The sequence below is a fragment of the Sciurus vulgaris genome (genome assembly GCF_902686455.1).
Source record: "Sciurus vulgaris genome assembly, chromosome: X".
In the NCBI taxonomy this organism is placed as follows: Eukaryota; Metazoa; Chordata; class Mammalia; order Rodentia; family Sciuridae; genus Sciurus; species Sciurus vulgaris.
This window is the reverse complement of record NC_136471.1, coordinates 76315797-76331929: the sequence shown is the minus strand read 5'-3', so window position 1 is coordinate 76331929 and position 16133 is coordinate 76315797. Positions and strand designations below refer to the sequence as shown.

General features: G+C 33.8%; 1 protein-coding gene across 3 annotated transcripts in view; it reads left to right on the top strand.

The window, feature by feature from the left end:
* CHIC1 (cysteine rich hydrophobic domain 1) overlaps nucleotides 1-16133 on the top strand; it is a 63591-nt gene that overhangs the window by 22288 nt on the left and 25170 nt on the right. For all 3 annotated transcript variants that reach the window (XR_013761011.1, XR_013761012.1, XM_079123101.1), the window contains exons 4-5: nucleotides 15053-15109; nucleotides 15369-15428. Coding sequence is in view for 1 of the 3 variants with exons in the window: in XM_079123101.1 (XP_078979227.1) it covers nucleotides 15053-15109; nucleotides 15369-15428 (117 nt within the window). In the remaining 2 variants the exon portion in view is untranslated. The remainder of the gene's footprint in view (nucleotides 1-15052; nucleotides 15110-15368; nucleotides 15429-16133) is intronic.

Here is a 16133-nt window from a genome sequence, read left to right as displayed (position 1 = left end):
CTATTTGTCAAAACTTCCATCAAAGAACCTGAAATAGAAACAAGTTTTTCAATCATTTGGTTTTATTATCAGTACTTCTTAATAGCATAGTCAATTAAAAAATGAGATAATACTAATGCTATGATCTCTCCCTATCTTCCATTACTTTGGTTAATTGAGTTCATACTGAAGTTGAAATATCAGTGTATTCTAATTCACTCATCTGTGAATTTTAAAAAGATAATACAGATTGCAAACCTTCATTTCATGAGCCAAATTCAGTTTACTCTGTAAACATTTGAATCAAGTGTCAGCATTTCAAAATTGTAATATTGAAACTGGGGATGTAGCTTAATGGTAGAGCACTTGCCTAGCATGCCTGAGGCCCTGGGTTTGAGCCCCAGCTCTGCAAATAAATACATAAAAGTTAGAATTTTTAAAACAAATTTACTGATATCTAAATCTCATAAAATCTAAAGATCTGACAATTCTGGATTTACATGCCTATCTGTCAGCAGTTAATTCTGGCTGGATAGTGGTTTCTCCCTTTAAATAGGACGTATAGTTTCTGGTTCACCCTGCAACCATCCAGCATTTACATTATCTGCCTTTCTCTGTAGGTGTTATAGTTCATGACCCCTGATTTTGCACATGCCACATCATCCATACTACACTAGACAATGAAATATTAAGCATATGCTGATAACCTTGTACAAGGCACTGTCCTTTCTGAAATGTCAGTTTTCTCACCTATAAATCAGGATAACATTACTTACTTTTAAGGTGGATGTGATGAAGATGATATTTTAAGTGTCTCATTGCTTTTTTGTCTATAAGGAGAATTTTTAAAAAAATATAATTTTAACAATTTTTATGCCTTCACGATTACTTCCTAATCTGTAAAATAAGTTGTATAGACTATAATAGTTGAGTTGAAAGGATGATTATTATTCATATAGCCCAAATCCCTTATTTTACAGGTGTAGAAAGTAAGGTGCAGAAAGGCGAGGTGACTCTCCCAGGGCTGCATAGCAAATGGAACAACCAGAAACAAACCTTGTTGTTGTTGTTTTTTTGTCTCTAACACTATATTCTCCTGACATTATGTTCCTTATGTCAAATTCCCTATCCCTGAGACAGGAAATATTTGGATAGGTAGCATGATAAACCCACTGGGTTTCATTCTCTAGCAGTGATTGGAAAATGTTTTCTTAAAAACCAGATAGTAAATATTTTCAGCTTTGTGTTCCACAGTTCTCTGTGGCATCCATTTAACTCTGTCTTTGCAGCATGGAAACATCCATAAATAATATTTAACTGAGTGAGGTACTCCCATGTTGCCATAAAACTTCATTTACAAGAATAGACTGCAGGCCACATTTGGCCAGTGGGTTGTGGTTTGCCATCCTGCTCTGGCCATCTCTAAATTGGGTATATAGCTCTATGGAAGATGTGTGTTTATCCAGAAAATTAAGTAGAAATAATATGATTTCTTAGTTCCGTATCACAAAGTTGTTATTTGGACCAATGATTATAAAATGTTTCCAAGAAAAAAAAAACTTCTGTGTAAATAGTCTGCCCTATGAACTATTTTTAACCAGTGTAATTCATGGATATTTTCTTTAGCAATTTAGGTGGCAGAGAAAAGAAATACAGATTGGATACCTTGAGTTCCCTCTAATAACTCTTAACTCCAGTGAGAACTTCGCAGTCACATGGTATATGAAATGAGGTTTTGATTTACCTGTTCTTACATCCACCACTGAAACAACTGCGATATCATAGTTAATTTTTAGGCCTAGTTATGCCACCACCCTTAAATTTGAAATTACTTTTAATCTTTCCCATTTTTGCTTTAATACTTGATAAATTGAGAGGGATAGTCAGAAGGAAGGGATTATTTGTCTCACAACATGAACACAATCCTGTTTTATGAGATAAAGCTTTTAATTCACTGTCTTAGAAGGCAAAGCAAATTATAGAAGCAAAAACCTCATTCATACATTATGCCATATAGAAAAGAAAATCAGTATTTGCAATGAGAGACAAAGAGTTCTGCTAAGAGTTAAACTCTGTTTAAGACTTTTACTCATACCTTTCATAAAATACATTCTGTGTACTCTTGGGCAAAGGCAGCATGCATAGAGCTAGTATATGGAGTTTTGTAACTTGGTTGTAGCTTGCCTATTTTCCTACTGTATATATACACAATGGAGTTTTACTCAGCCATAAAGAAGAATGAAATTATGGCATTTGCTGGTAAATGGATGGAACTGGAAAGCATCATGATAAGCAAATTAAGCAAGTCTCAGAAAGACAAGTGTATTTTCTCTCATGTGGAAGTTAGAGGGAAAAGAAAAAAAGATGTAGTGAAAATAGAAGGAAAGTCACTAGGGTAAAGGAAGGGGAGCAGGGTGAGTGAGGAGAAGGTAAGGGGAGATACTAGAGAGTAAAATTGACCAAATTATGCCATATGCATGTATGAATATGCCACAGTGAAACCTCTTATTCTATATGGTTAGTATGCACCAATATATAAAACTTTTAAAAAACTAGATGAGTGTCTCAAATAGACTAAAAAAGTATTAAAGATATCTCAATAGTAACCATTGTAGTTTAGTAAAACAGATAAAATCCTACATGTAGTACAGTTGTTAGCCAATTAAACTGACCAAAAGACAAAGGAAGCTAACTCATCATTCTTTAGTATATATATCATAAACCATCATGGTCTTATATATGGTTATAAGAAATGACTCAACTTGGATGCAAAAATTATCCAATTATTGATTCCCATTTTGTTTTGTTTTTTTGCGGTGCTGGGGACTGACCCCAGGGCCTTGTGCTTACGAGGCAAGCACTCTACCAACTGAGCTATCTCCCCAGCCCTCCAATTATTATTCCTTTTCCACTTATCTGTTAATTGGCCTCTATGCTGATTCCATAACTTGGCTATTGTGAATTATGCTGTGACAAACATGGGAAGGTATGTATTCTTGGAGTATGAGTTTAACCGGATAATATGGTAGTTCAATTTTTAGACTTTTAAGGAACTTCCAACTGATTTCCTTAGTGGCCGTGCTAATTTATGTTCTCACCAACATTTAAGGGTTCCTTTTTCCTAACATCCTTATCAGCATTTATCATTGCTTATATGCTTGATGATTGCCATTCTAACTAGAGTGAGATGGAATCTGTGTAATTTTGATTTGCATTTCCCTGACAGCTAAAGATGTTGAACATTTTTTCACCTAATAGTTGGTTATTTGTATTTCTTCTTTTGAGAACTGTCTGTGAAGTTCATTTGCCTATTTACTGAATGGGGTTTGTTTTGTTTTGTTTTTTGATGTTCAGTTTTTGAGTTCTTTATGTATCCTTAATATCAATCCTCTATATCTCATTCTGTAGGCTGATTGTTTTTACTGTGACTTATTTCTTTTAAGGTGTAGGAGTGTTTAGTTTGATTGCCATCCTACTTATTGATTTTTTTTTACTCCTGTGCCATAGGAATCTTAGGTAGAAAGTCACTGCCTTTGCGTATATATTGAAGTGTTTCCTGTGTGATTTCTTCCAGCAGTTTTAGTTTCTGGTCTTATATCTTTGATCTATTTTGCATTGACTTTTGTGTAGAGTGAGAGATGGGGATCTAGATTTATTCTCCTGCATATGGATATCCAGTTTCCCCAGCACGATTTGTTAAAGCAGCTAACTTTTCTCCAGCATGTTTTTGGCACCTTTGTTAAGAAGCTATTTGTCTTCTAGTCCACTATTCTACTTTTCTGTTTTATGCCAGTAACATGCTATTTTTGTTGGTATGACTCTGTAATATGATTTGAAATTGTGTGTCGTGATGCCTCCAACTTTGCTCATTTTTCCTCAGAATTGTTTTGGCTATTCTGGGTCTTTTTTTCTTCCATGTGAATTTTAGAATTGTTTTTTCTCGTTATGAGAAGAATGTCATTGGAATTTTGATAGAGATTACATTGAATATGTAGATTGCTTTTGATAATATGGCCATTTTAACATTAATTCTGCCAACCCATAAACATCAAAGATCTCTTCATCTTTGAGTCTTCTTCAGTTTTGTGTGTGTGTTTATCATTTTAGTTGTAGAGGTCTTCTTTCACCTGCTTGGTTAGTTTTATTCATAGGTATTTTTAAGCTATTGTGAATGAAATTGTTTTCCTGATTTCTTAGCTGGTTCATTATAGGTACATTGAAAAACAAAATCACATGGTGGTTCTAAATCTTTTGAGGGCACTCAATTCGTTAATATTTTATTAAGGATTTTTGCATCTGTGTTAATCAGAGATATTGGCCTGAAGTTTTATTTCCTTGAAGTGTCTTTATCTGGTTTGAGTATCACGGGGATACTTCCTTTGTAGAATAAGTTTAAAAGTGTTCCTTCCCTTTCTATTTTTATGGAATAATTTGAGGAACATTGGCATTAGTTCTTTTTAAAAGATAGGGTAGAATTCAGCTGTGAATCAGTCTGGTCCTGGGCTTTTCTTTGTTGACAGGGTTTTTTATTACTGCTTCAGTCAAGTTTTCTCTTAGTTCAGTTTTGGTAGGTTTTGTGTGTCTAGAAATTTATCCATTTCTTCTAGATTTTCCAGTTTATTTGCATATAAGTTTTCAAAATAGTCTCTGTTGATCCTCTGTATTTCAGTGATATGTGCTGTATTATCTACCTTTTTGTCTCTAATTTTATTAATTTGGGTCTTCTTTCTCTTCTTTTGATTAGTTCAGCTAAGGATTTATCAACCTTGTTTAACTTTTTAAAAAAATCAACCCTTCGATTCATTCATCCTTTCTATTGTTTTTTTTAATTTTTTAATAATTTAATTTAATATTATTTTTGTGGAGGAGGTACCGGGGATTGAACTCAGGGACACTTGACCACTAAACTACATCCCCAGCCCTGTTTTGTACTTTATTCAGAGACAGGGTCTCACTGAGTTGTTTAGTGCTTCACTTTTGCTGAGGCTGGCTTTGAACTGGAGATTCTCCTGCTTCAGTGTCCCGAGCTGCTGGGATTACAGGCCTGTGCCACCACCATGCCTGGCCAGCTCTTATTCTTTTTTTTTTTTTTTTTTTTTGCGGTAGTGGGGATTGAACTCAGGGCCTTCTGCTTGCAAGGCAAGTACTCTACCAGCTGAGCTATCTCCCCAGCCCTCTTATTCTTAATAGTATCTTTTATAGAGCAGAAAATTTTCATTTTATTTACTTCTAATTTATCTGTTTTATTCTTTTATGCATCGTATTTTTGTTATTGTGTCTAAGAATTTATTGACAAACTAAGGTCACCTAGATTTTGTTTTATATTCTAATAAGTTTAATAATTTTGTACTTCATATTTAGATCTGTGACCCATATTGAATAATTTTCTTTAAAAGATGTAAGATCTGTGAGTAGATTAATTTTTTTGGATTTTAGTGTCTAGTTGTACCAGTACCATTAGTTGAAAAGACAATCCTTTGTCCATTGAATTGCCTTTGATCACTTGTCAGAAATCAGATGGCCCTATTTCTGACCTCTGCTTTGTCCCATTGATCAATTAATCAATTCTTTTGCCAATAGCACACTGTCTCAATTAGCACTACAGGCCTGTGCCACCACACCTGACTCTATTTTTTTTTAAATTCTCTTACTTCATTAATTTCAGCTCTGTTATTGAGACAAATTACATCTTATGTATCATGTGCCCTCTAATATAGATACGTAATTTTCATTTTTTGCTTTTTTTTTCAGTCATGGAGAAAGAGAAGTTGCAAACCAAAAATACAAAAACATTGTCTTTTCAATATATTTATGTGCTTTTACTAGTGTTATTTATTTCATCACATAAATCAAGATATTGCCTAGTGTTCTTTTATTCAAGACTCCCTTTAGAATTTCTTACAGGCAGTTCTAATGGCCATAAAACTCCCTCAGTCCCTGTTTGTCTGGAAATTTCTTAATTTCTCCCTTTGTTCAAAGGATAATTTTGCTAGATTCAGTTTTTCTTGGTTGACAGTTTTTCTTTCAACACTTTACAATGCATTATCCAATTGCCCCTGACCTTTGTATGTTCTGATATGAAATTGGCTGTTAATATTGTTAAGAATCCCTTGTAACAAGTTGCTTCTCCCTTTCTGTTTTCAAGATTTCTGTTTTTGTTTGTTTTTTTTACTTTTGACAGTTTGACTACACTCTACCTTCATATGGCTCACTTTGAACTTATCCTACTTGAAATTTATTTAGCTGCTTTGAGTTTTCTTTTTTCTTCTGTACAGATTCAAATAAGTATCCAGTGTCACTGGGTGTCAGCCCATAGAACTTCTTTTAGTATTTCTCATCATGTGGCCACAGGCCACAGATGCTCTGTTTTTATCTAGGAATATCTTTTTTTTTGCCTTCACTTTTTATATGTAATTTTTTTTCTGGTGCTGGGGATTGAACCCAGGGCCTTGTGCTTGTGGGACCAGCACTCTACCAACTGAGCTATATCCCCAGCCCTATATGTAATTTTTAATTGATTACTTGAACAACTTTGGGTTTAGAGAAAAAAATGAGCAAAAAGTACAGAGTTCCTATAAACCCCCATCATTCAATGCCAAATTTTTCTATTAGCATCTTGAAAGTGCAGTATAGTTGTTACAAGTGATAAGCCAATGTTGGTAACATTATAATTGACAAGCTCAAGGTTTACATCAGGATTCACTCTTTGTGTTGTACAATCGATGGGTTTCAACAAATGTTTAACATGTTCTCCTCATCATAGTATCATATAAATCAGTAGTTTCACTACTCTAGAAAATCCACTGAACTATACCTATTCATCTCTTCTATTTCCAAATCTTGAGAGACACCTCTTTTTTTTTTTTTTTTTTTTTTTTTTGGGTGCTGGGGATCGAACCCAGGGCCTTGTGCTTACAAGGCAAGCACTCTACCAACTGAGCTATCTCCCCAGCCCCGAGAGACACCTCTTAAATAAAAGTGAGTTGCTTAGCACCTCACTTTTGCTGAGGCTGGCTTTGAACTCACAATCCTCCTGCCTCGGCCTCCTGAGCTGCTGGAATTACAGGCATGTGCCACCATGCTTGGCCAGCTCTTATTCTTAATACTATCTTTTATAGAGCAGAACATTTTCACTTCTACTTTGTTTTTTTTTTCTTTTATTTCTCATATTTTTGTTACTGTGAATTTATTGGTGGCTGGGGATATAGCTCAGTTGGTAGAGTGCTTGCCTAGTATGAAAAAGGCCTTGCATTCAATCCCCAGCACCACCACCAAAAAAAAGAAAAGTTATGGAGCTGGGGCTGTAGCTCAGTGGTAGAGCACTTGCCTCACAGGTGTGAGGCACTGAGTTCCATCCTCAGCACCACATAAAAATTAAGAATTTATTGGCAAACTAAGGTCACCTAGATTTTGTTTTATCTTATATTGTAGAAGTTTTATAGTTTTATACTTTATATTTAGATCTGTGACCCATATTGAATAATATTCTCTAAAAGATATAAGACTTGTGAATAAATGAATTTTTTGCATTTTAGTGTCCAGTTGTACCAGTTCCATTAGTTGAAAAGACAATCCTTTGTCCATTGAATTGCCTTTGATCACTTGTCAAAAATCAGATGGTCCTATTTCTGGCCTCTCTGCTTTGTCCCATTGCCAATAGCACACTGTCTCAATTAGTATACACTTATAGTAGGTCTTGAAGTCAGATACATCCCCATCTGTTGATTTTGTTCTCCTTAAATATTGTGTTAACTATTCTGAATCTTTTGTCTTTGTATATAAATTCTAGAATCAATTTATTAATATTCATATAATAACTTACTGGGATTTTGATTGGGATTTTGTTGAATTTATAGATTAGGTTGGGAAGATCAGAAGTTTACAATTTTCTTCCTACAAATCTTATGCATATTTTTGTTAGATTTATGCCTTAATATTCCCATTTGGGACTGTCCTAAGATAAATGGGCATTATTATTTTAATTATTTTAATTGCAAATTCCATTTCAGTTGATGGTGGACTGGGAGGTACTGATATGGAATGAATGTATTCTGCATGTGAGTCCTTTAGTACTGATAGCATATTAATTTTTAGTTTTTCAAATTCTCAATTTGATCATTACAACATTTCTGTCACTTATGAGTCTAGTTCTAATGCTTACTGGGCCACTTAAAATGGGTTTTTGTTTTTCACTCTGACTTCAAATTTTTTTTTTAATTTTTACAGACTGTATTTTGATTCATCGTACACAAAAGGGGTACAACTTTTCATTTCTATGGTTATACACAATGTAGATTCACACCATTCATGTAATCATACGTATATATAGGGTAATACTGTCCATTTCATTCTACCATCTTCCCTTCTGACTTTAAATAGTACAATTTAAAGAAACCGAAGTAAATAAGCCTTTAAAGTGATATTTTGTGTTTATCTGATGAGAAGTTAGTCTGTGTTTACTATTTGCTGTGTCCATAAATGTTGGAGTTTAAAAACTTTTCTCTAGTATTTTTGTTCTTGTCCAGTCGTTTTCTTAGTATTTCGCTAGAGACTTAATAGATATCAACACTAAGATGCACCATTCTTTTCATTGTATTTCTCATTATGATATAGGGGCCCTGCTGATGTAGTGATAAGGTATGGAGGAAGGGGAAGTATTATATAGTCCTATCATTGGACCTGATTTTAAGTGGACCCATGCCCCTGCACCATGATCTCTATAAGTGCATCTCTATTTTGTTTTGTCTTAAGACAGGAAAGCTAGAGGATGCTGGAGTTGTGTATTTCCCTTCTTGAAGATTTTTAGGCTCTGACAAAACCACAGTTGTTTAGGCACTAGTACAATAGTTTGTCTCAATGGCAGCCCATTTTCAAAAGAACAAAATTCCCTCAGTTTATTTTTAAATAGCTATGTTTCTCCTTCCTCTACCAGAATCATGAAGGGACTTTTCTCTGATCAAATAGGGTGTGTAAAACTCACCAAAGTGTGGTAAGTTGCTCCTAAAACTGGGATCCCCTGAAGTTTTAAACTTTCAACCCTTTCCCCACTGAACTTACAGCAATTTGTCAATTAAAATTTAGGTTTTGTTACCCCAGTCCTGGTTCAAATGGAGTTTATTCTCTTCTAGTTTTGCTTTATTAATTTGTGCTTCTCTATGTCTCCCTGTTTGTTTCTTCAATATTTGGTGCACTCATGTACACTATGATCTCACTTCTTGGAGAGATCCTAAAGGAGTTGTTGATATTTAGTTTATTCCATTTTTTCTTGTGTGGCCAGAATAGATTACTTCTAAACTCCTTACATGCCTAAATGGACCTTCATTTTTTAAAGTCATTTTTGCTGCACATGGGATTCATGGTTGACATTTATTTTATTTCTGTTTATCAATTGTGATTGCTTATACTCCATTGTTCTAATGAGGAGTAAGCTGTTAATCTTATCGCAGTTCCCTTGTAAATAGCAGGTCATGTTCATCTTGCTGCTTTCAGCATTTTCTGTCTTTCTGTAGCTTTCAACATTTTTGTTAGGACATGTCTCTAATGGATCACATCATATTTATCCTACTTGGAATTCCATGAGCTTCTTGGATGTGTGTATAAATATTTTTCATAAAACTTCAGAGGATATCAGTCATTATTTTGTTGATTATTTCTTCCGTTTTATTCTTGTTCTCTTTTTTCCCATTATATGTATGATGGTAAACTCAGTGATGTCTAACATTTCTTCCAGACTGTGGTCATTTTCCTTTATTCTTTTTTCTCTTTGTTCTTAAGATCACACATTTGCTTCTAATCTGCCTTTTTTCCCCTAGTACTGGGGATCAAACCTAGGCCCTTCACATGCTAGATACGTGCTATACATACTCTGAGCTATATCCCCAGCTCATTTATATTTTTTTATATAGAGTCTCACTGAGTTTTCCAGACAGGCCTCAAACTTGTAATCCTCTAGCCTCAGCCTCCTGAATAGCTGGAATTATAGGCATGCACCACCATACCCAGCTATTTAATCTATCTTCAAGTTCATGATTTTTTCATCTACTTCCTCAACTCTACTTGTGTGCCCTTATACTGAATTATTAGTTTCAGTTATTGTACTCCTTAACTCCAGAATTCCATTTGGTTCTTTTAAATAACACTTATCTCTTTGTTGATATTTCTAGCTTAATCAGACATTGACATCATAATTTCCTATAATTATTTTTTTTCTGGGCTTAGCATGTCATATTCATTTATTTGAGAAACTAAATTCCTTTTTCTGGAACCTATGTCCTCTTGCCTGTGGATGTTTAAAGTATTTCAAATTCATATTTGCTTCTTTTTCAGGCTCTTAAGCCTTCATTACAAGTTGTATTCAATCAGCTTTAAATTATTTAGAGCTCAGTGCTTTCATCTGAGAGTGGGATCATCTTTCTATCATCTAGAAATTCCTCTCTTGGGGCTGGGGAGAAAGCTCAGTCAGTATGAGTGCTTGCCTTGTAAGCACAAGGCCCTGGGTTCGATCCCCAGCACCCGCCCCAAAAAAAAAAAAAAAAAAGAAATTCTTCTCTTTTGTCAGTTAATGAAACCCTTTCTTGGTTTCCAATGTGGTCACTGAAATTTTTCTAAATGATTATTATTGTGCTAAAATATACATATAATTTATCATTTTAATAATTTAAGTGTACAATTAGGTGGTCTTAATTACATTCAAAGTGTTTTACACCTATTACTATTATCTATTTCCAAAGCTTTTTCATTACTCCAAACTCTATAGCCACTAAGTAATAAGTCCTCATTTCCCCTTCCTTCAGAACTTAGAACTTCTAACCTACTTTCTATTTCTACATATTTGCCTATTCTACTTCATATACATGAAATAATGACATTTTTCCTTTTGTACCTGAACTTATGGTTCATTCTTATTGTATCATGTTTCAGAATTTCATTCCTTTCTATGACTGAGTAGCAATCCATTTTATTTATGTACCACATATTGTTTATCCGTTCATCTACTGATGGGTGCTTAGGTTGTTTCAACTTTTGGCTACTGTGTATTGTAATGTTCCAGTGAACATTGCTATGATTATCTGTTTGAGTCTCTGCTTTCAGTGTTTTTGGGGTGACCTAGGAGTGCAATTGCTGGATCATACGCAATTGTTTAGCTTTTTAAGGAACCACCAAAATGTTTTCCATAGAAGCTATACCATTTTACATCCCCACCAGGAGTCCATAAGAGTTCCAGTTTATCTAGATCTTCACCAACACTTGTTATTTTCCATTTTATTAATAATATCCTTGCATTAACCACTTCTTTAAGTATATTATGAGTAGGAAATGGTGTCTTATCATGGTTTGATTTTCTTTCCCCCAATAACTACTGATATTGAGCATGTTTTGGTTTGCTTATTGGCCATTTTTGTGTTGTGTGTGTTTATGTGTCTGTGTATCTGTGTGGTGCTGGAATGGCACCTAGGGCCTTGTGCTTATATGGCAGGTTCTCTATCACTGAGCTATACCCCCAACCCTTGCATATCTTTTTTGAAGACATGTCTATTCAGGTCTTTTGACCATTTTGTTACTAGGTCGTTTATTTGTTCTTGAGTTGTAGGTGTTTTTATATACTCTGGCTATTAATTCCATATCAGATTATGTGATTTGCAAATATTCTCTCCTCTTCTATGGTTTATCTTTTCATTCTGTTGATACTACCATTTAATACACAAAAGTTGTTAATTTTGATGAAGTCCAATTAAACTGTTTTTTCTCTTCTGTGCGTTAGGCATCATATCCATGAAATCATCACAAAACCCAGTGTTGCAAAGATTATCTCCCATTTTCTTCTAAGAATTTTGTAGTTTTAGCTCTTATATTTAGTTCACTGTTGAATTTTTTATTGCAAATGAATCTTTTTATTAATTTTTGGAAAAATTAGGGAAAATGGCAAGCTATAAATTTAAATTACTAGATATTTGTTATAATATAATGTTGTTTTACTTTTTCTGTCTTCTTATTCACCAGGGTCCTAGATAATCACTGTTGAATTTTGAGTTAATTTTGTAGATAGTGTAAAGTACAGTTCCAGCTTCATTTTTTTTAACCTGTGAATGTCCAGTTTTCCATGTACATTTGTCAAGAATGTTGAATGGTCAACACTCTTGTTGAAAATCATTGTTCAAGAGTTTATTTCTAGACTTTTTATTCTGCTGCATTGGGTCATATGTCTGTAATTTATACCAGGACCACACATTGTTTTTATTACTGTAGCTTTTATAGTGATTTGTTAAATCAGGAAGTGTGAGTTACTTAACTTTGCTCTTCATTTTCAAGATCGTTGAGCTAATAGGGGTGCCTTGAGATTCATATGAATTTTAGGATGGGATTTTCTACTTTTATAAAAAAAACTTTGGGTTTCTGGTAGAGATTACACTGAATTTATTGACTGTTTTGGATCATATTGTCATTTTAACAATATAAAGTCTTCCAGTTCATAGACTCAGGATGTCTGCAGTTGTTGAAGTCTTTATAATTTTTTCTGCAATGTTTTGTGGTTTTCTGCTTGTGTTTTGTCTCCTTGGTTGAATTTAATTCTAAGTTGTTGGTTTTTTTGCTGCTATTGTAAGTATAACTATTTTCTTAATTTCCATCAGATTGTTTGTTGTTATTGTATAGAAACACTTGATTTTTATGTAATGGATCTGTATCCTGCAACATTGTTACATGTGTTAGGTAGGTCTCACAGATTTTTGTGAATTCTTTGGGGTTTAGTACTACAAAATAATGTCATCTGTGAACAGAGACTGTTTTACTTCTTTGCCTTCTGCTTTGTATTTTTTTTTTTTCTTTTTCTTACCTAATTCCTCTGGCTAGAATTTCCAGTACTATGCTGAATAGAAATAGCGTGAGCATGGTTATCTTTTTTCTGTCTTAGAGAAAAATCTTTCAGTCTTTCACCATTTATTTTAATATTATCCATATGTTTTTCATATATGTCCTTAACATGTTGAATAACATTCCTTCCATTTCTAATGCATTCAGTTCTTTTTATAAATATTTTTTAGTTTTTGATGGATCTTTATTTTATTTATTTTTATGTGGTGCTGAAGATTGAACCCAATGCCTCCCATATGCTAGGCAGGCGGTCTACCAGTGAGCTACAGCCCCAGCCCACATTCAATTCTCTTGTCATGAAAGTATATTGATTTTCCTTTTTTAGGTGAACCACTTTTTGTAGATGTGATTGACATAAAGAACTGTGTACCTTAATCTCTTCAGGCTGCTATTAACAGAATACCATAAACTGACTAGCTTACAAACAAAAGAAATTTTAAAATATTTTAAAATATTTTAAAATAAAAAATATTTCCTGTCTTTGTCTAGTTTTAGTATCAGTAATATTATTCTCATAGGATAAGTTGGGAAGCCCTATACTTAAGTTACTAGCAGATCTGGTGTCCAGTGAGGGCCTACTTTCTTAGTTAAAACATAGAGCCTACTTTGTCCTCACATAGTGGAATGGGCTAACATTCTCTGGGATCTCACCTATAACTAATCATATGATCTAATCCCAAATGGCCCACCTCCTAACAACATCACCTAGATGGTTAGGATATCAATATATGAATTTAGGGGAGAGGAACATAAGTACTCAGTCTATCCACCTGTACATATTTAGTATATCTCAATGAATTTGACAATAAATATATACCCTGGAAATCATCACCACCACCAAGGCCAACAAACATATCCAGCACCTCCCAAAGATTCCTCCCACCACCTTTATTATTTTTATTTTCAGTAAGAATACTTAATATAAGATTTGCCTTCTTAGCAATTTTAAGTGTACAATACAGTATTGTTAGCTTTTAGGCACTATGCCTAATAGATCTCCATCATGTATTTATCTTGCATAACTGAAACTTGGTTCCCTTAACCATCTATCTCCATCAGCCTCCACCTCCCAAATCGCCTGTGCCACCATGCCCAGCCCCCCAGCCCCTTTTTAATTTTTAATTTTGAGACAGGGTCTAAGTTGCTTAGGGCCTCACTAAGTTGCTGAGGCTGGCCTCAAATTTAAGATCCTCCTGCTTCAGCTTCCTGAGTTGCTGGGATTACAGGCATGCACCACTGTGCCCAGCCTTAGACAGAGTCTCACTAGATTGCCTAGGGCCTCACTAAGTTGCTGAGCCTGGCTTTCTTTGAACTTGCAATCCTCATGCTTTAGCCTCTTCAGCTGTTGGGATTACAGGCAAGTGCCCCTGCATCCAGCTTCAGGTTTTTATAATTAATGGATATTGAATTTTGTCCAGTGCTGCTTCTAAATCTATTAAGATAATCACATGGTTTTTGTCTTTTGTTCATGTAATGTTACATTAGTTTATTTTTTGTATTACTTGGATGGATTCCATTTATATATGATTCAATCTACTACTGTTGTTGAAAATTGTGTGTTTATATTAATGAAGGATATTCATCTCTTGTTTTCTTTATGCATTTGTGATGTCTTTGTCTAGTTTTAGTATCAGTAATATTATTCTCATAGGATAAGTTGGGAAGTTGTCCCCTCCATTTTCTGGAAGAATGTGTAAAGGCTTGGTGTTTGTTTTTAAAATGTTTGGTAAATTCATCATTGAAACCATCTGGTCCTGGTTTTTTCTTTGTGGAAAGATATTTAATTACTAATTCAATTTCTTTATCTGGTATCCTGATTATGTCTGGATTCTGTCAAGTGTGATGACCCCAAGATACACTCCAGCTGGCATTGTTGCTGATCTAGCCAAGTATGAATGAGCCCACTGAATTTATTGTATTTGCAACATCCCTTTCATAATGTAACATAACATTTATTTAAATTTATTTTAATTACTTTAAAAGTGGGATAGTTTCCATTTGTTTGCCTTTTCTTTTACATAACTTTAACTTCTTTAACTTGGCAGTTCCTACCAGTTACATTGCATTTTTTTCTGATTTATAATAGAAAAACAAGAAAAGAAATAAATAGAAAATTACAAGTAAACAGGAAAATATAGATACACAGAGTAAAACAAAGTTCTTGGAGTTCATCTTGTAACAAAATCTTGATCCTTTTCCATAGACCAGAAGATCAATTCAGAAGTTATTAGAGTGGGAAAATAACAGATTATATCACAAGGTAAGAAATGCTAAGCGAATGAGTGCCTCATTTATTTATTTTCATTATTAAATTGAATAAAAAGGACTAAATGGGGATTTTTCTGGCCATGAAAGGATTAGAGAACTAATACTCAACTATTTAATATATAGTTTTAGAAGGTATTTTAAGTGCTATGTTTCATATCATATTATTTGTAGTAACTTACTCAGATGTATAGGCTGTAATTGTAATTAGTCTAAGTTGATATAAAAATTCTTAACAAACTGTACTTTCTTAGCTTGCTTTGCACTGGAAGTTGACTAAAAGGAAATGCGAAACTAGCAATATGATGGAGTATGTAAGTATGAAGTTGTTTTAATTACATTTTTTGGATTTCATCCTAAATGTAACATTTTACTATGTTTATCATCTCTCAGCTATTCTTTTTTCTCCTCAGCCTAAACTTTTGTCAGTTAGAATGTAGAGGTTTGCTAACATGTTCTTTAGCTGTGTAGCCAACCTAAAATATCTTGAAAGCTAACAATTATTTAGATGTCAGAAAAGTCTCAACTAGTGTGCTCAGATGAGAGCATTGTACAGTCTTAATCTTCTTTTAACAGTCACAAACCATAACATATAGTGGTAAGGACAGCTTCTGTTGGACAAAATATTTCTAAATGGAATCTTATCAAAACTTGCATAAAATAGAAACTAACTTTTGAATTCTGAATTGATATTTCTGGCTTGCTTTTTCCTGGCTGACATTTAACTTTTAATGAAGAAACTATAGGTTTTAATACAGGTTCATTTTTTTTTTTACTGAAAGCTATATAATCTTGGTCATGAAACATAAAATCACATATAGCTGATGTGATCAATTCAACATTAACATTCAAAAGAATATTAAATTTATCCTAGCTCCAGTTTGCTGACATGTAATCTGTATTTAATAATAAACATTCCATTTGTATCTCATAAACAAGGATTATTATGGTATCACTCCACTTTGAATAGTTTTGAGAAAAATGTGCAAATGACCACAAAACTAAAATCTATTTGTTGT